At 33.8% G+C, this 20532-nt stretch overlaps 1 protein-coding gene and 1 pseudogene across 1 annotated transcript; both read left to right on the top strand.

Annotated features, from left to right (window-relative positions):
- Positions 1–14753, top strand: part of LOC127557067 (creatine kinase U-type, mitochondrial-like) — a 31943-nt pseudogene extending 17190 nt beyond the window's left edge.
- LOC127553339 (ubiquitin-associated protein 1-like) lies at positions 14739–17491 on the top strand. The gene is given in 2 exon segments (XM_051983984.1): positions 14739–14948; positions 14950–17491. Coding segments are annotated over 2 exon segments (1542 nt in total). The 5' UTR covers positions 14739–14753; the 3' UTR covers positions 16297–17491.
- Positions 17492–20532: the final 3041 nt, after the last annotated feature.

The following is a 20532-nucleotide window of genomic DNA, read 5'->3' as shown; positions in this document are numbered from 1 at the left end:
TAAAGATTGACTTTTCTGAGACTATGATGTTTTCAATATATTTTTTTATTGTTATGTTGTTAATTGTGCATTATTTTTTCTTTGGAATAACAGCTGAAATATTTGCAAAGAATTACATAATTCATGATGGTAAATAGTACAAAATAAGCATGCCTTTGAAAGTTCTGCAGAATATTTTCTAAAAAAATCTACATCTTGCAACCCAGGATTGTTATATTTTTGTTCAGTACAGTCATTTCTTAGTTCTCTAAAAAGAACTAATCAACTCCAGTGGAAATACTTCATGTACTTTCAGAAAATAGCTCAAAAACATTAAAAATAAACTAAAAATAGAACCATAAATATACCTAACACCTTTTATTAAATTGCTAGCCTCTCTAGACCAAGGTCAGGCATAAAATATTTTGAATCTATTTCTTTGGGTGTTAAAATAAGGACACTGTCTCACTACTTGAAGTGTTTCTGCTGCAGGAGAGGAAATAAATCATTTATATAACTCAATAGCTGGAAAAAATCAACTAAGCCAGAAATGAACTTTTAAAGAAGATCAGAATAATAATAATAACAACAGATAATGAAAAGAAAAACAGAATTATGTGAATTTCAAGTCTTGTTATTGAAATATTAAAATGAAAAATTTCATATTAAAAATTAAATATAAAAACAGGAAAGGAATGAATTCTTCTAAATTCTTCTTTATGATATAAATAATGTTTATATACATAATAAGGGAGAGAAAAAGCCGAGAAAGAAAGCTGTGGAACAGCATTCTTAATGAACACTGATGTAGAGATATTAAATAAAATACTATCTAAGAAATTTCGATATGTTAACAATAACAAGATAGTGGAAATGAATAATAGCTGTACATTATTTGTTCAATATAATTGTAAATACAATAGATAAGATAATTATAAACAACTACATAATTGCATTAATTATGCTGAAAAAGCTTTTAAATAAATCCAAAATCAATTTTTGTTAAAGTAATACAAACTATATGGTAAATAACACCTACCAAAAATAAGAAACAAAATGCTATATAAATGAAAATGAGTATAGGTCTTTCCAATAAGATCAGAGGTAAACTAAAATGAGTTTTATGACCAGTATTGTGTAATATAGCATAAAGAAGAAGAAGAACAACAGGAACAGCAAGAAGAAGAAGAAATAGAAGAGGAATAAAAAGAAGATGAACAAAAAGAAAAAGAACAAGAACAAGAAGAAGCAGAAGAAGCAGAAGCAAAAAAAAATGCAGCAGCAGCAGAAGAAGAAGAAGAAGAGAAAGAAGAAGAAATAGAAGATGAAAGAAGAAGAAAATCAAGGAGAAGGACAAAAAAAAGGGAAACAAAAAGGGAGGGAGAGAAGAAGAAAAGGAGGGAGAAAACAAAGGAGAGAAATGAGGAGGGGAAAAGAGAAGTACAAAAGGAAAGAAAATATGAAAAAAAAGTTAAAAAATAAAAATAGAAAAAAAGGAGAGAGAGAAAGACTGGCAAAATATAATTTTAAAATAAAAGATTACAAAGATGTTCAGAAAAACCTCAAATCAGGAGGGCAACCTTTTATATACATACATACATACATACACGTATATAGATTCTTAGTATTAAAAAAAAATGATCTCTACTGACAAAGATTTCAAATTTAATTCAGAACACCCCTTCTGTCTTTGCCTCTGTCTCTCTATTTCTCTCTGTCCATAGGTATACAAAGTTTAACATGTCTACACACATACTTAATACAATCATATGTATATATGAACATTCTCATTCCATTTCTTGTTTCTCTAGTTCAAAATAATAGAACAAATTAATAGGAAAAGAAACATAGATGATACGTAAAAAATGCTTTCTTTTTTGCCATATACCATGTCTCCCATGATTTTACCATGTTTGTCTGATGCTGCACATTTTATTTCTTTTTGTTGGTGTTTTAATTTCTTCAGCAAGCAAATATTCAGTATTTGCAAGGAAATATTTCCAACTTCTTTCTCTATCTTTCAGCTTTCAGGACTGAAAAATGCATTGAACATCTGTCCTTTGGGAAGAAAAGTCCCAGGCCAGCTCACTAAGAAGAGCTATCCTTGGTATTGATAATTTCCTTCTGCTTCTACCCTGCCTTGTTGAGTTCTTGTCTTTCAATTGCATACACTGCTGTAGCTATGCTTCTGCTTAGTCCATTACAATCATTATTGTCCTTGAAAAGATCTGTTTCTTATTCTTAGCCTTGATTAAAAGTGTGTTTCATTAACATGGGTGAGTGAGGAAAGCAATGAGTGTGTTTTTAACATCTAGTATACACACACAAAAGTATGTATATAGATAGGTGTGTTCACACATACATTTATACATACACACATACACTTTTACATATATACACACATACACCTCTACATATATACACACACATACATCTTTACATACATATATACATACACACATACACCTTTACATATATACACATGCATACATCTTTACATACATACACACACACACATACACACACTATATATATATATATATAATATATATATATGTTGGGGGCCAGAACTCTGAAATAAGTATTCTTACAAGGTGTTAAGTCAGTGGAATAGATAAAGACAATGGTTACTGAGTTTAGCATGGTGATTAATAATCCAGTTCAATATATGCATTTAGTACTTAATATAGTTCTACAACATTCACACCTAGTTTAATGGAGTATATAACAACCATCAAGGACTGGAAGAGATTCATTCCATCTTCAGCCAGGTTCTTGGTGCCTCTCCTGGGGGACTGAGAGGCTCAGACTCAGAGCCAGAGAAGACAAGCTGACTGGAGGTGGGAGCCCAAGTTCCCAGAGCCAAGGAGAGAGACATTCCATCTTTGGTCAGGCGCTGGCCTCCTGCACTTCTCCCATTGAGATCAAGGCTGATCTGAAAGGCTCTCCAGAAAGCTGGCCAACCCCAGGCAAGGAGACAATAAAGAATTTGGACTTTGTATTTTAATATCTGGCTATTCTTGTAATGATTATTCTGCCTGAAATGAAGGCTGCCCCAAGACCTCCAGAAAACTAAACAAGAACACTATGTGTGTGTGTGTGTGTGTGTGTGTGTGTGTGTGTGTGTGTGTGAATGTGTGTATACATACACATACATATAGTGTTAAGGGAGAAAAATACTTCACGGTTATTTTCTTTCTGAGTTTCATTTCATGCTTTCTTTGTTTATATTTAGATAGTTTGACGTATTCACTTGTATAGCCTCTGGCCACATGCATATAATTGAAATGAAATGGATTTCAGTCAGCATTCAAAATTCATATAACATTTTGACTAAAATTATAACTTTTAACTTTTTATTAAATAATAGCCTTTTATTTTTAAAATACATGCAAAGATAGTTTTCAATATTCAGCCTTTCAAAAACTTGTGTTCCAAAATTTCCCCCACCCCTTCTAGACAGCAAATAATCCAATATATATTAAACATATACAGTTCTTCTATACACAAGTTCACATTTATCATGCTGCATAAGAAAAAGGAAAAAAATGAGAAAGAAAACCAAATCAAGCAAACAAGAACAAAAATGATTAAAAAAAAGTTTAATTATTCTACAAGATAAATTCTGTGTGAATAATTTAACCTAATTTAGTGAACCTAAAATTTAATTTAATTTAAATTAATTTAATTTAACCTAATTTAGTGAAACTAAAATCTTGAAGAACAGAAGTTGGGTTTGATTTCCCTTTTGATGATTTACTATCACTGGACTATTGGCCAAATCAAACTAAATTAACAATGACCCTTTTTCCTTTTCAGGGAAAAAAAAAATATATATATATATCTCCCTCTTCAGAAAAATAAGAATATTTATATTGCCTATCCTAGAGATAGTTTGTCATGAAGACAAAATTGTGTAAATACATATACACATATACTTATGCACATAAAGACAGTACGTATGTGTATATATAGGCTTTATGTATATGCATGCTGTTAGTTCATATAGATATGCAGTGCATATATGTAAATATTTATTGTATGTGTATGTTATATATGTATATAACACACATATATAACATATAATATAACATATAACATAACAGACATAAGAACTTACATACATGAGTGTGTGCATATATATCCATAGACTCATGAAAGGAAAAGTGTGACAATATTTAGATATTTTCCCATCTTAAATATTGTTATTTAATCATGTAATAAAATATGTAAATAGTTATAATTTAAATATAAATGATTTTTATCAAAATGCATTCTCCTTTCACCAGTGTAAATTATAATATGCTCCATAGATCTGTAGAAATTCTCCTGAATTACTCTGCCAGAAGCCATTTATCATCTGGTTACCAGGCAGATTTCTGGTGAAGCATGAGTATATCCACAATTATCCAACCTAATCCTCAGAAAACAGACATACAGTCCATCACCATATTCTAATATTCATCATCCAGGTTACACAGTGTGATGCTAGTATGTCAATGTCAAAGTTTTCTAGAACGCAAGAATCTCTCCATTCTGTATTGAAACATTAGAGTGAAGCGCTACTGCAGTAATAATATCTATCATGTAAAGAATTTAAAGGAATACAATGGGTTTTTACTATCATTATTTCATGTTATCATTTTAGCAATAAATACCCTAAAAGTGATGTTTGTGCAAATGCTACTATCTTCACTTTATTGCTAAGTTAATTGAGACTCAGAAAGAGTTAAAATGATTTGATCAATGAAATATACGTGGTCAATGTCAAAGTCATAGTTCTACTTCAGTTCTCCTGAATCTACTTCTACTATACTTCATACCCTATAAAATGCATACATTTTTATAGCTAATAATTCATCTTAAAAATCTAAAACAAAGAATAATAAATATTAATAATTAGAATAAATAAATCTTAGTAAACCATAATTCTGTGTAGAACTTGTCCTATAATTTAGTGTCTTTCATTTTCTTTTTAACAATATTCTTCAGAGTTCTTCTACTGTCATTAGCTTTCTTTCCTTCTGAAATCTTGGATTTCTTTCCACATCTCTTATTTTCTCAATGCATGAGACTTAACTTGTATCTTGTATACAGCATGGAGCAACTTTGGTATACTTTGGACTGGTTTAAAGTCATTTTACAGTCGGGTATGTTAAAATATTTTAAAAATCAATGTTAATCATTTTATTTTAAAGAAAGAAATTCTCATTTAAAAAATCTGCCTACTGCTATTTAGGGGGAATAAATTAAATGAGGTTATTGTTGCTGTTGTTTGTAGCACAGTGTGTTCCTCCAAATGCACTATGTATAGAGGAAAATTGTCTAAATTAAGGTTTGACAGCTTCATTTTTTTGTTGATGCTCTGATTCCAAACAGAACTCATTATCCTTTCCCCCATCCCCAAACTTTCCCTCTTCCAAAATTATCCACTACTACTGAAGATACTACAATCTTCCTAGATTTCTAGGCTTGTAATTTGTTTATCATTCTTGATTCATGTGTCTCCCCACATAGCCAATCAGTTAGATAGTACTGCAGATTTTATTATCACAATATCCCTCATATTCTCCCTCCTAACTTCTGATTATGCCATCTCTGGTACATCCTCTCATTACTGCATAATTGTTGCCATAACTTTCAGGGGAGTTTCTTTCCCAATTTTATCCACATGTCAGTTCATCCTCCACTCAGACATCAAAATAATCTTTATAAAGTTCAAGTATGACCAAGTCACTCTTCTTAATCATTAAACTCTGGTGGTTTCCTCCCATTTGGTGTTCAAAACTCTTTATAATCTTGTCTTTCCTGATATTTCTAGTTTTCTTCTGCCTTATACCCACTTGTATATTCTCTGATTCTTTGACATTGTCATCCAAGATGTTTTTTGAGGAAGACATTTCATTCATTTCCTTACTCTAGGCAATTTTCCTGACTTTCCTTCATTCACAAAATTTTCTCCTTTGTCTCAATTTTAAATTTCCCTGGCTTTCAGCTAAAATTCTGCTTTATACAGGAAACCTCAACTCTCCTTATTTTTAATTCCTTCCCCCCATTGATTATTTACAATTCATACTATATTGAGCTTATTTTTATGTACTTGTTGGCAAGTTGCCTTCCCATTAGTCTGCGAGTTCCTTGAAAAAAAATGAACTGTCCTTTGTCTTTTTTTGCCCTAAGCAGTTCTATGCATAAACTACTACATATCAGTGCATGCTATATAATAGACTTTTAATGATTATTTATTAACTAACTGTCCATTATTGCCTCTTGGTTGACAACTGGTCATGAGCTTTATAGAAGATATATTGACTCAGTTATTTCTTATGTCAAATGATCTCTCTTTTTTATTTTTTTTTTTATTTTCTCATTATGTGTAATAAAAAAAAAAGAATCTGTGGTGGCAAAGAAGTGGAAATAAGTTTGATACACAGTAGCTATTCTTTAATTTAATAGATTCTAAACATTAAAAATAATGACTATAAAAGATTTAATGAAGTATGGGAAGGCATAAATGGATGGATGCAGATGGAAATAAGCAGAGCCAAGAAAACAGCATATGTGAGAACTGCAAAATGGAAATATAAAAAAAATTAAGAAATGAGTTCTATGTAATATTATGATGAATCAGTTCCATAAAAGAGCTGAGAAAATTAGGTTTTTTTGTTTTGTTTTTTTTTCCCCCTCTGCTGATGTGGGAAACTAGGTGTGTGTGTGTGTGTGTGTGTGTGTGTGTGTGTAGTTGGGTGGTAAATATTCCTATTACATATGCATAAACTATATGCCATGATGTGACATATACTATTAGATTCATTTGAGGTGAAAATTGATTTTGACTGCTTTTTATTCCTCTGCATAACTTTATATTAAAACATCTAACTGGTAAAGTCGAATAGAATGGTTTAAACATATACTGAAGATGGAAAGTGATATAAAAACAAAAAAAAATAACAAAAATTAGATATTAAAAATGAATATATGGGAACACTTCTACATTGTCTCTCTTGTAATCATATTTTAGCATGGTTTTCAATTGTCTTTGGAATGAAAACCACAAAGCATGTATGTAGTATTTACAGTATAAAATATGTTTTTCTATTGATATATTGTGGGAAAGATTTTACAAATATAACTATTTTCACTTTTTAAGTGAGGAAGCTGGACATCAGAGATGTTAAATGATTTTTCAATTGAAAGAAATTCAGCATCTTTCCAGTTTGTATTTGAACTCAGGACTTCAAACTCTTAACTTAAGCTGTAGAAGATACTTCACCTTCATTATAACATAAGGCATAAATAATATCAACTATATGGTTTCATGAATTTCTATGCAATCTTATGAGTTAGCCAGGAGAAATAGCTCTTTTCTATTTTGCAAAAAGAGGAGCTGAGATACATAGATATTAGTGGCTTGCTCAAGATTTCATTCACATCTAAGTTAAAAAAATAGTATTAGAGAAAAATTATTTCAGTGATCTTTTCAGCCTCTCTCAAAAGATATATACATATACATATACATAGAGAGAAAGATATATATTATTGTAGATGAAACTATGTCTTTTAAAATGTAAAGCAATTGAACATAATAAAAATCTGTTATAACTTAGTATTATACATTGTTCTACTTGCAAAAAAAAAAATTGTGACTGAGATTTTCTATTGAAGTCACCTTTCTATAAGTTACTCAAACAAGTATTAGCAAAATGATTTCAGACATTCAAGAAAGCATCTTTTGTAGAGGGCTAGAACTGTGCACTGAGATTGGAACTGTGGGGACTGCCATGACTGCGAGTGCTTGAGGCTAACTTCTGATTGGACAATACTCTATGGGCATATGCTTGGAGTACTATTCGTACTGGCTCAATGATTGGTGTATAGAGGATTGTAGGAGGGATGAGGGGGTGGAGTAAAACTAGCCAGGGACACACTCTCGGTGGTAGATGAGGAGAAGGCGGTTGTGGAGAATCTGCTTCTACCTGTTCAACTCTGAGTCTGGGAACTGAGAATAAAGATTGAGGACTTTTGCTTATCCTGACTCTGGCTGATTCTGGGGTGTCCTGGGTGCTAACACAGTTGTTACAATCTTTAGCTTGTACAAAGGAGACAGACAAACTGTCACAAGGCTTGCCATCAACTTCTCTCTTCCTTGTTCTCTCTCAAAGTGACTCTGGCCTGTCTTATCCCTCCCTCTAGTCCTTTCCTATGATTATCTTAACCTCAAACATTGAGCCAGCACCAATGGTGAGAAGAGCCATTTTTCCAAGCATATGCTAATAATCATTGTCCAATAGATAGTTAACCTTAAGTGCTTGGCTGTCTAATTCTAGTGCACCTTTTCGTAGTTTAGACCTTTACATCTTCCACTTTTTTTGTTTTAGAACACAGATGGTCACACCCTCCCTGACTTCTCAGGAAGAGAGATGGAAAACACAAAAGTAAAGTGGGGAGTCAAGCCAGATATTGTTAGCAGGTTTCTGGGCTGAAGGGTCTTACTAGAAACAGGTAAGCACAAACTCATCAGCATGGGAGATATTACACAAGCACATAGCAATAACACACAGGCTACTAGTGATGACTCTCCCCACGGCCAGTGTGGGCTCAATGTGGTGTAACAAACATGAATTGTACATGTTAAGTAGTACTATAACAAACAAATGAATCAACATAGTTTTAAAATATTTCCAGAAGTCCTAGAAGGAAGATATATAAACAACAATCACACATACACCTCCTTCATCAGCCAAGAGATAGTTCAAAACTAATCTATTGTCCATTATTTCATGTGTCAAGGAATCCAATGATCTCCACCAGTTTTTGAAGTCCTGCAATAGTCTTTATATGTGTTAGGGAATCCAATGATTCTTGCAGATTTTGAAGTCTTGCAATAGTCTCATCATGTCTTAGAGAATCCAATGATTCCTGAGGATTTTCAAGTCCTACAGCAATCTTATCATGTCTAAAGGATTCCAGTGATTCCTGAAGGTTTTGAAGTCCTGGATCAGTCTCATTAACAATTTTTGATGTTCATGAGTCAATCGCCATAACTGCCATGCTCTTTCAGTAGTGGGCACAGTCAGTAATGGAACCATCAATGTTTCTTGGGGCTTCTCCTTTGTTTCAAGGGTCTTCTGTGTCTCTTTCCAATGGACGAGGTGAATATGGCTTGTTGGCACCCATCTGATTCCTTCTCCATCTGTAGAGATACAAGCAAACCCTCTCCCCCAAGCAGTTAACCTATCTGGTCCCTTCCATTCACCACTTTCTGCATCTCTCCACAACACCTGATGATTATCTAAAGATAGTGTTGCTGCTTGCACTGAACACTTCCCTTCTGGTGGGTTATAAAACCTGTCTGCTGGAGCCAGTGTATCTTTGTCAAAAATCAAGAAGTTACTTACATAAAGAGCTAAATTTAGAAGTTCTCTAGGGTTACTTGTGGCTCTTTTGTTTTTGTAATCAGGTCATAGGAGGGGATGATTGCTGGAGGGGAAGCGCTGGTGATAACACTGTCGCTCCCACTCCTCCTCCTCACTACACCCTTTAAGTTCACTTAATTCCTCATGCCTCTACTGATATTTCTATTAATTGCTCCTTTCTCTTCCTCTTTCTCCTCACACTTTCTTATGTGGCGGTTCTTAAAACTTTTCTTTTTTTTTTTCTATAACTTGCGGGATTCTTCAAGGCCAATTGTATTAAGTTGTACATATAGAATGTTTCCTTAGAAATTGAATCAGGACCTTTATCATTATAATATTCACATAGTTGATCTCCTATTAGTTTCCAATTATCTGTCTCTATTTCTTCTTCCTTGAAGAGCCAAGGGGACTTGCATTCTAACGTATCCACAAGTCCCTCGATCTACTCCCAGGTTACAATCAAATCTTGCCTCTTTATTAGTCTGAGTATACTTCCTGTAGATCTCCCTCAGGGTGAGGTTGGAGTTGGAATTGGGGAGAATCTTTTTCTAATATTTGCCCCATTTCAGCTAGAAAATGAGAGTTCTTAGTTTAGCTCTTAACAAAGTAAGTTCCCTGTTTGTCTATTAAAATATTGACCCTATTTCCTGGCCACTGGAACTTCTTCAATGAAATTAGGGTCCTTAGTTATGTTTGGTACTAAAATGTTCAGTTCAGGCTAACTCCCTGGAGGCCTCAGGATCAGCCAGAGTTAGGTTAAATTAAAGTCCTTGGTCTTTAGGGGGAGAAATGAAGGAGACAGACAAACTGCCATGAGGCTTGCCACCAACTTCTCTCCTTGTCCTCCCGCAAAGTGACTCTGACCTGTCTCACCCCACCCTCTAATCCTTGCCTATGATTATATTAACATCAAACATTGAGCCAGCACTAATGGTGAGAAGAGCCATTTTCCCAAATATATGCTAATAGAGCCATTGTCTCATATCAAATTCACAATTAGCCTTAAGTCTGATTCAAGTTCATCTTTTCATAGACATCATGTGATCACTTGTTGAATTATTTTCTGGGGACCTTTTTTGCTTCCTATTTGCAGCTTTTCCTTTATGTCGACATAATTGATAAATTTTTATAGGAAATAGTGATTATCATATTTGATATATTTACCTTTTATCATATATAATATTTGGCTTTAGCATATCATTTGAATACATATGATTGAAATTGTAATTATATCCATTTTTTAAAAAATTAGCCTCCCTAATTTTATTTTTAATATTATCTTCATTATAAGTCAGTTATTTAGCAGTACAGAGATAAATATTTGATCCTGATATGACTTCTTTATCAGTAACCAGTTATTCTTCATCTATTAAAATACTGCAATTTCATTTTTCTACATAATTATATTTCTTTGTTAATTATATCTGATATATTCTGACTCTCTTTTGGAACAAAGTTTCCAGGACATATAGACATAATGCTTATCAATATTCTTTGATTTTGGACTATTTTTGCTACTTAAAGCTGAATTATATTTTCCAGTACATTTTTCACTATCTTCATTTATGCGGGGCAGATAGGGGGCACAGTATATAGGATAATAGACCTGGAATCAAGAAGGATCATCTTCATGAGTTCTAATTTGGACTCAAACTTTATAGCTATGTGACTCTGAGTAAGTTACCTAAGCTTGTTTGTGTCAGTTTCCTCATCTGTAAAATAGACTGGAGATAGAACTATGAATTACACTGGTATCTCAGTCAAGAAAAACACAAATGGGGTCACAGACATAGATTCAATGTTAGAAATGTTTATATAATTTCTCTACTTTTGTTCCACACTGTTTACACTAACACTTAAGCTGAACTTAGCTTCATTATGCTTTTTAATTTTCTTATTACTTCTAGATATCATAAGGATGTTGTCTAAAGAGAACACGTCTCATGAAATAATGTCTTATTACCTTCCAATATATAATAAAACCAAAGAATAATCTTTGAAATATCTTTCCATTGAGATTAAATTTTCTTTGACTTCCAGCACCAACTATAAAATTTGCTTTGGGGTGTTTAAATCCTCTCAAAACCATGCCAGTTTCTTCTTTCAACATGCTCTGTGATCCAGTAAGACTAAACATCTTGCTGTTTTTCTACCCATGACATTCCTCACTCTGAGTTTATTTAAGAGCCAACAAGGTAAGAATGGTCTTCCTTTTTATTTTTATTTCTTGGATTCCCTGACTTTTAAATGATGCGTTGAAATTCTATGTTTTGCAGGCTTTTTCTGCACCTCCTCTTTCCACTTATGTTATTGTTCATTTATATAGTATCTATATTGTGCGCAGTTATTTGTATACTGTTTCTCTCTTAGAGTGTGTATTCACTGAAGGCAGGGACTATGTTTTGTCTTTGTATATCTATACTTAGCTTATTACGGAGATATCGTTTTTGTTGTCATTCAGTCATTTTCAATTGTGTCAGAGTATTAAAGGCTCTATTTTGTTTTGTTTTTTTCCTCAAAATCACTGGGATAGCCTTCCAGTTCTTCTTTAGTTCATTTTACAAATTAGGAAAATGAGGCAAAAATAATTAAGTAACTTGCTGAAAGGTCACAAAACTAATAAGTGTCTGAGACTAGATTTGAACACATGAAGATGAATCTTCTTGACTCTAGTCCTGTTACTCTCTCTAATATGTCATTTACCTGACATACCTACTTGTAGTAATCACTTAATTCCTATTGATTGATTGATATATCTTTTCACTTCAGTTTTCACTATAAATAACGTGATCATGATATAATAAACTTTGATTAGATAGACTCATTAATGCAAGTCAATTCTATAAACATTGATTAAATTCCTAAGTTACAAGATCTGTCTTAAGAGAGGGGATTAATAAAGAGGCAAAACAAAATCCTTACATCATAATTTTTAATCTAATGGAGGAGTTGACTTGTTAATATATATATATATATATATATATATATATACACATAGCAATCCATTTATAAAATACCTAGGAATTTAAGGAAATGGATGTACAAAAAGATTAAATGATACACTTAGGTTCATGCAAGCAGAAGTTGGTAGAGTCAGATGCTGGCTACAAATCTAATGTTTACATCATTGTACCTCAATAATGACATAGTTCAAGTCTTCCAATTATATCACCTCATTAAGGGCAGAACAATTTTTATATATATATATATATTTAGAGCATTAGTATTATAAAAGTTGTAAATTCCATGTGATTTGTTTAAGCCCCTGTCCCAATATTTTTTCCATTTAATGTCATGCATATAATATACAAAAGTGACAATATAGGATCAAGGGAAGTTTATGTTTATTTGATTTTTTTTAAATTTTTCTGCTTCATCATCTGTAGAGGATCTGTAGAGGACATTTATTTAGCTAGGTTGAGCTTGGGAGGATAGGCTCAATATTTACCACCTTAATCATATTAGGAAAAAGATATTGCTTGGTAGGATCTATGAGATATTTCATTCACCAATACACTTTTTCAGAAACTCAGGCCATTTTTACCTATGTTGATGTATTGGAACCATACTTTATGAAAATGAAGCAAACTCTTAAGTTAAATGAAATTTTATTTCTTCTGCAAAAAGGTTGTACATTTAAGAGATATGATTACAGCCAATTGAAATTTAAAGGAGGGGAATACTAGAAAATATAGATGTAAATAAATGTTATGTCTCTTTTAATAATTAAAGTGCTACATATTCGACAAGTTCCAGTGATTCTACCATTTCCAGAATCATTGTGTTACCTTTAGAACCAATAAATATACAAGAATATGATATGACATCACTTTTTCTTTTAAAATCAAAATTATATGCACCAACTTTTATAGGCATTAAACAGATTTTTTTTTAATTTCAGAAAAAAAAAAAACTAAATATCTTTTCAAAGAAAGAATATTTTCCATTTCTAGGGATATTCAGAAGAATGTATTGTACTATGTGAAGGACATTCTAAATGAAGGCTTTTAAAATTGTTTTAATAATGACAAAATCTCTTAATTTAATTCTGATCTTTTTAAATATACGACACTTTTCTAATATATGAACGACTAAGACAAAGATAATGCATTTCATTATTTTTATCTGATATTATTTCATAAATACAAGTGAAGGAAATAATAAAGGAATGAATGCATCTGTATTTGAAGATGACATCATGGTATATTCAGTAAAATATATAGGGTCATCAAAGAACTTGAGACAATCCTCAGCAAACTATTCAGTTACTAATAAATACACAAAATCATTAGCATTTCTACATAAAAAATGCCAAATGAAAAAATAACAGAAAAAAATAAATTCTATTAGAATCACAAAATCTGTAAAGTTCAGGAGGGCGTTCTACCAAGATACAAGATATAAATAAATACAATTATAAAACACTTTTGAAAGGAATAAAGGATGAGAAATGTTCAGAGAAATTCTTTCCCCACAAGTGGGCAAAATGAATATAATAACATAGTGATTCCACCTAAGTCAGCTTACAGATTTAATTACATGTCAAGGTAAAATAATTCATTCTCAATAATAAAAGTTGTAAAATCTCAGTAGAACTATGACTCATACAAAGAGGAAAAGATTCCCAAACTTCAAATTATATTTTAACTAGTAGCCATTGAACTATTTAGCATTAGTAAAAAATAAAATAAAATAAAATAAAAAGAGAGAGAGAAAGAGAAACAATCTATCATAAAAAAAAAAAAGATTCTCTAAGCAAAAATGAAAAACAGTAATATAATTGTAGATGTAGAGGTGGAAGAAATATATAGATAACATTTAATCAAAACCTTATATTTTAGAGATGAGAAAAGTAATGTCAAATATCCAGCAAATCTGACAAAATATAAATTATGACAGGAAAAATTCCATATAGGACAAGAATTGCAGAAAAAACTGGAAAACAATATTCCAGAAATTAAATTTAGATAAACACCCCACTGTACATACAATAATAAGAATAAAATACCTTTGAATTGAATGCCAATAGTTAACTAACATATCCTAAAAACAAGTGAACAAACAAAAGTTAGGGAAGTGGCATTTTAATTTTCTTCAAAATTTCTGTTGGGCATATAATTCCTAACGAAGTATGATCAGAAGTGATTAGAAAAGATAATATGAGGCACAATATGGCGGCGGCGGCGGTGGTGGTGGCTGGGCCCGGGGAGGGCAGAGCCGGAGGCGGCGCCGCTCATTCTCCCTAGGGTCTGCTGTAAGGGCTGCAGGGACCGAGCCGGAATGTTCGGCCGGCCGGCCGGCGGCTATACTTTTCAAGCCTCGGCGGCGGCGACTGCGGCGGCGGCGCTCAGATTCTAAATGGCTTCTAAGATGTCGGGTTCAGATTTTCATGGGACTTTCAGTTACCTTGATGATGTCCCATTTAAGATAGGAGACAAATTCAAAACACCAGCTAAAGTTGGTCTGCCTATTGGATTCTCCTTGCCTGATTGTTTACAAGCTGTCAGGGAAATACAATATGACTTTTCCTTGGAAAAACAAAACAAAACAAAACAAAACAATTGAGTGGGCAGAAGACATTAAGAAAATCCAGGAAACTCAATGGGAAGCTGAGCGAAAGGCTGAAGAAACAGAAGCCAAAGTGAATTCCAAGAGTGGTCCAGAGGGTGACAGCAAAATGGGCTTCTCAAAGACACACTGCCCAACCACAATGCCACCTCCCATTAACCCCATCCTTGCCAGCTTACAGCACAATAATATTCTTACCCCAACCCGTGTCAGCAGCAGTGCCATAAAACAGAAGGTTCTCAGCCCACCCCACACGAAGGCAGACTTCAACCCTGCTGACTTTGAATGTGAAGAGGACCCATTTGATAACATGGAATTAAAAACTATAGATGAGAAAGAAGAATTGAGAAACATTCTCGTTGGTACAACTCGGCCTATTGTGGCTCAGATCTTAGACAATAACTTACCCAAAGGAGGGTCTGGGTCTATATTGCAGGACCAGGAAGTCTTGGCATCCCTGGAAAGGGCTGCATTGGATTTTAAGCCCCTTCACAAACCCAACAGCTTTATCACTTTACCACAATTAGGTAATTGTGAAAAGATGTCACTGTCTTCCAAAATGTCCCTTCTGCCTATCACTGCTGTGAGCAATATCAAGTCTCTTTCCTTCCCCAAACTTGACTCGGATGACAGTGAACAGAAGACGGCAAAACTCACAAGCACTTTCCACAGCACCACCTGCCTCCGCAATGGCACTTTCTTGAATTCCTTAAAGCCCTGCTCCCAGAGCAGTGCTAGTGAACTCAATGGATACCTTGGGCTGGGACTTTCAGCTTTAAATTTGGACAGTGGCAAGGAGACACCAGCACTCTCCCCCTCATCCCAGCTGCCTTCCTTGTCTGTTTTGTCAGTATGTACAGAAGAGTCGTCATCTCCAAACACAGCGCTGACGGTCACGCCTCACAATGTCAGGACATCGCAAGTGCCCAACACCCCCAGCTGTCCCCAGGGTTCAAGTACAGCAACCTATTCGGACCTGCAAGCACTGTCCCCCAGTGAGCGGCAATGTGTGGAGACAGTGGTCAACATGGGCTACTCATATGATTGTGTCTTGAAAGCCATGAAGAAGAAAGGAGAAAATATAGAGCAGGTTCTTGACTATTTATTCGCACATGGACAGCTCTGTGAAAAGGGCTTTGATCCCATTCTGGTAGAAGAAGCTTTGGAAATGTACCAGTATTCAGAGGAAAAGACAACAGAATTTCTTCAGTTAATGAGCAAATTTAAGGAAATGGGCTTTGAACTGAAAGACATTAAGGAAGTTTTATTATTACACAACAACGACCAGGACAATGCATTGGAAGACCTCATGGCTCGGGCAGGAGCCAGCTGAGAACAGGCCCCCAGCCCACCTCCACCCTGACACGGAGCATTTCTCCCTTTGGGAGGCCCTAAGTATTCCCATCAGTCCCTGGAGGCCCCCTCCCCTCCAGTGGCTTCACATTCTCCTTAAGGAAGAGGAGAGAACGTTGTTTTGGGTTTGCTGTGTTGTTTCGGGTTGGAGGGGGACCGGAAGAGTACTTCTGTACCTTATAGAGACTTACTACCACACATTGATCTGTGTGAGAGTCTGATCCCTGTGGAAATGGGGAGGAGGAAGGTAAAGCACGATGAATGTTGGGACTTCTACGCCCTGCCCCCACTCTACCCATCCAATTAATTTTATTTGTATTTTGAGAAGTGCCCTTCCCAGCTCGGCCCTGGTTTTTCTGGGGGACTGTACATATATTAAAGACCAAACTTTGTTGGTGTGTTTTCACTCTTGCCATGAATAGGAAATAAATACAGGGGTGTTCTGGAATTCCCTCTGAGACTCTGAGGTAGTCAGTGCTGCTCTGAATGTCATGTGTTTGACCAAAACAGTCTAACACACAGTTAGACTGGCGGAACTAAATTCATATCTATCTAGCAATGGAAAGGGTTTTTAGGATGTTTATTTGATTTCACTTTTTTTTCCTTCTTACAAATGAACTCCATGTTAGATTCTAACTTAGTGTAACACTGGTTCCTAAATTTTTAAAAGTCATGAAGAATGCTCTGTTCTGCCCCTTCTGCCAGGCAGCCATTGAGCTTGCCCACACTCAGGTCTTGGCTAAATCCTGGACCTTATTGGAGCAGGGCATCTAACTCCAGCCTTTGACAACCTTCCTCTGGCTTTTTTTCCCAAGAAACTATTCAATTGACACTTTAATATTCAGTGTGAAACAGGAATTTCTTTGCAAGCACTTTCAAATGGGGTTGGGGGAATGAGCCCACAATCCAGTAGCCCAGCCCTAGCTCACAGTTTTGTTTCAGTTTTACTTTCCACATCATTCTTGGGGAATAGACTCACTACTTTAGAATGATATATTTGGTAACATCTAGTAATATAGAAATCCGTCTCTTTGGTTTGTTTTGTATTATGTTGTACATTGTTAAAGCTCTAAATACAAAAAAATACAGTCTTGATGAATCTAAAGTAATTTGCTAACTATTTTGATTCTTCAGAAACTACTAATAAAAGTTTAAAAGATTAAAAAAAAAGATAATATGAGTATTTTTTTTTATTAAATGGAATTCAAATTATTTTTCATGAATAGTTTTAATACCACTATGGTGCTATGCAAATCAATCAAAAGAAAGTAAAATATTTAAATTTGACTGATATAATACATATTTTAAAAAATATATAAGCCTTATAATATGTTACTGTTAAAATCACTTATGTATATAATTTGGCATTGAATTCATAACATTTTGATATTTTATCTAATTCTTCATCATGATAACTACATAGAGGTTATCTGACCTAGTAGATAAAGGAGTGGCTTAAAACCAGGGTACATAGGTCCAATTCTTGCCTTAGACTCACACCTTCTGGTTGACTTTGGGCAAGGAATTTAACCTCTCAGTTTTCTAGGTAAGTTTCTAAGGCTATGTGTTATGGAGATAGTATAAGCTTACATTGATAGGGCAGGTTTCCTTACTGTATACCAGTGAATAACATGTTGAATTGCTATGTAACTCTTCTATCATTTTTATATTAAATGCGTCTTTCAAAGAAAGTTCATTTTTCCAAATACATCCTCAATTACATTCTGTAGTTTGTCAATGGGATTTAAATCAGTTGAATTCTGTCTACTGTGTATAGACAATCTACCTACACACACACACACACACACACACACACACACACACAGACATATACAGTTGTGTAGAGGGCTGAAACTCTTGAGTTTATGCACTGAGATTCGGACAACTGAGCACTTAGGCTAAGTACCAATTGGGCAATACTCTATAAGCATATATTTGGAAAATGACCCTTCCCACTATCCTGTGCTGGCTCGATAATTGGTGTATACAGAGAATTGTAGGAGGGACTAGGGGGTGGAGTAAGACTAGCCAGGGTCACCTGGACGGGAGACAAAGAAGGAAGGTAGCAGAGGTTCTGCTTCCATCCAATTCAATCCTGCCTCTAAAGACTAAGAATAAAGACTGAGGACTTTTGCTTATCCTGATTCTGGCTGATTTTAAGGTATCCAGCATGCTAATGCAGTCATCACACAGTTGTTATTCAGTCATTTTAGCAATGTCTGACTCTTTATAACCTCATTTGGGTTTTCTTGGCAAAGATACTGGAGTGGCTTTCCATTTCTTCCTCTAGCTCATTTTATATATGAGGAAACTGAGGTAAGTGACATGCCCAGAGTCACACAGCTTGTGTCTGAGGTCTGATTTGAACTCAAAGCTTTTTCCCAAGCCTCGAGCTTTATTTGCTGCACTACTTAGCACATATACAAGTATATGTACATATATAATATATATTTATATCCATTTCATATAATTTCTTAACCTTTTGCAGTATTTAGTATTGTATGAGATTATGATATAATATCCTATGTCTATGAAGAAATTGTATGATTCCAGAAAAAATGTTTGTCAGTATATTAATATGTAATTAGCATAACATTGATTAGAATCCATAATTACCTCACAAGACATCCTTTTGATGTACTTTGTAGTTAATTTGGGTACTTACAATACCCAAATGACAGTCACTCAAAGTTGTTCTAAAATAATATTTTTATTATCGAATATACCTTCTTCTTGATTCTGCTGATTTCATTCTTCATTATTTCATGCAAGTCCATCTGTTTTCCTAAGATCATCTGACTGTCATTTCTTACACACAGTAGAACTTTGTCAAAATCATATTCCACAACTTCTTACAAAATGAATTTTTTAAAGTAATTTTCATTTGTCTAAGTTATCTTTATAATAGGTTTAATGTTTGCAATTCTTTCACATGAGAATGTTGTTTTATTTTTTTCCCCTCTAGGAAAAACACTTTTCTAAGTAATCTTCTCAATATTATTCTAGCTCCAAAAAATCTATGTCATAGATTGTAGAGGAATCAAAAGTAATCTCCCTAAATACCAGATCCCTCTAAAAGTCTTTCTTATAAGGTGAGGAATAGTTATGTTATTTTTACTTCAATATATCATCAGTTCTTGGTGTGTTTTTTTTTTTTCATTTTTGATTGTTTTATTTACTATTCTTTTTGGTTACTAACATTATTTTATTTTTAGTCTAATTTATGGGTGGGAAACCTTTCTTCAGCCAAGGACCATTTGGATGTTTTTTATAACATTATTTTAAAGCCAAGCAGTGGAAGACTGTTCTTTCTAACTTTCATCTCATCATCCACACCAGGTGATTATGAAAATGGTTTCGCAGCCTTTATGCAACCTGTTGGTCTGAGGTTACAGAATTCATGCTATAAATGATTTATGAAGTGCTTGACTTCATCACTCCAATTATTGTAATATCAATAAGATAGTAAGATGTATTAAGGAGCTACAACTTATCTTTAAAATTACAGAATTTAAATATAAGGAAAGAGATCAATAAATATGTGTGTGGCATAAAATCTAGTAGTGGGCTAAGAAAGAATTAACTAAAGCTTTGTTAAGTAGTTTGACCTAGTCCAATCTAATCAAGATCATGTGTTCTGAGTCTATCTAACATCAGAAGAAGTATAACACATGGACATTGATCTCAGAAAATGAACTATATTAAATGTATTGGGTTTTTCCAAAGTATTTTGTGTGCCACTATAGGAAAAAAAATGGGGGGGAGGTATATAAGCAAAACTACAAAACACTTTCCACACAAATAAAATGAGATCTCAGTAACTGGAAAAATATCAAATGCTCATGGATAGGTCGAGAGAATAAAGTAAAGATGACAACAATATCTAAACTAATCTATTTATTGAGTTCTATACCAATCAAACTCCCAAAACTATTTTACTGAACTAGGTAAAATAACAAAAATTCATCTGGAAGAAGAAAAGGTCAAGATTTGAAAGGAAATAATGAAGAAAAAAGTAAATGAAGTGGTCAAGCTGTACCAGATCTAAAACTATATTATAAAGCAATGGTCATCAAAATCATTTGGTACTGGCTAAGAAATAGACTAGTTGATCAGTGGATTAGGCTAGGTTCACAGAAAAAAATAGCCAATGACTACAACAGTCCAGAATTTCAAAAAGCCAAAGGTCCCAACTTTTGGGATAAAAACTCATTAT

The sequence above is a fragment of the Antechinus flavipes genome, chromosome 3, assembly GCF_016432865.1.
Source record: "Antechinus flavipes isolate AdamAnt ecotype Samford, QLD, Australia chromosome 3, AdamAnt_v2, whole genome shotgun sequence".
Lineage (NCBI taxonomy): Eukaryota > Metazoa > Chordata > Mammalia > Dasyuromorphia > Dasyuridae > Antechinus > Antechinus flavipes.
This window is presented reverse-complemented; position numbering and strand designations above follow the sequence as displayed.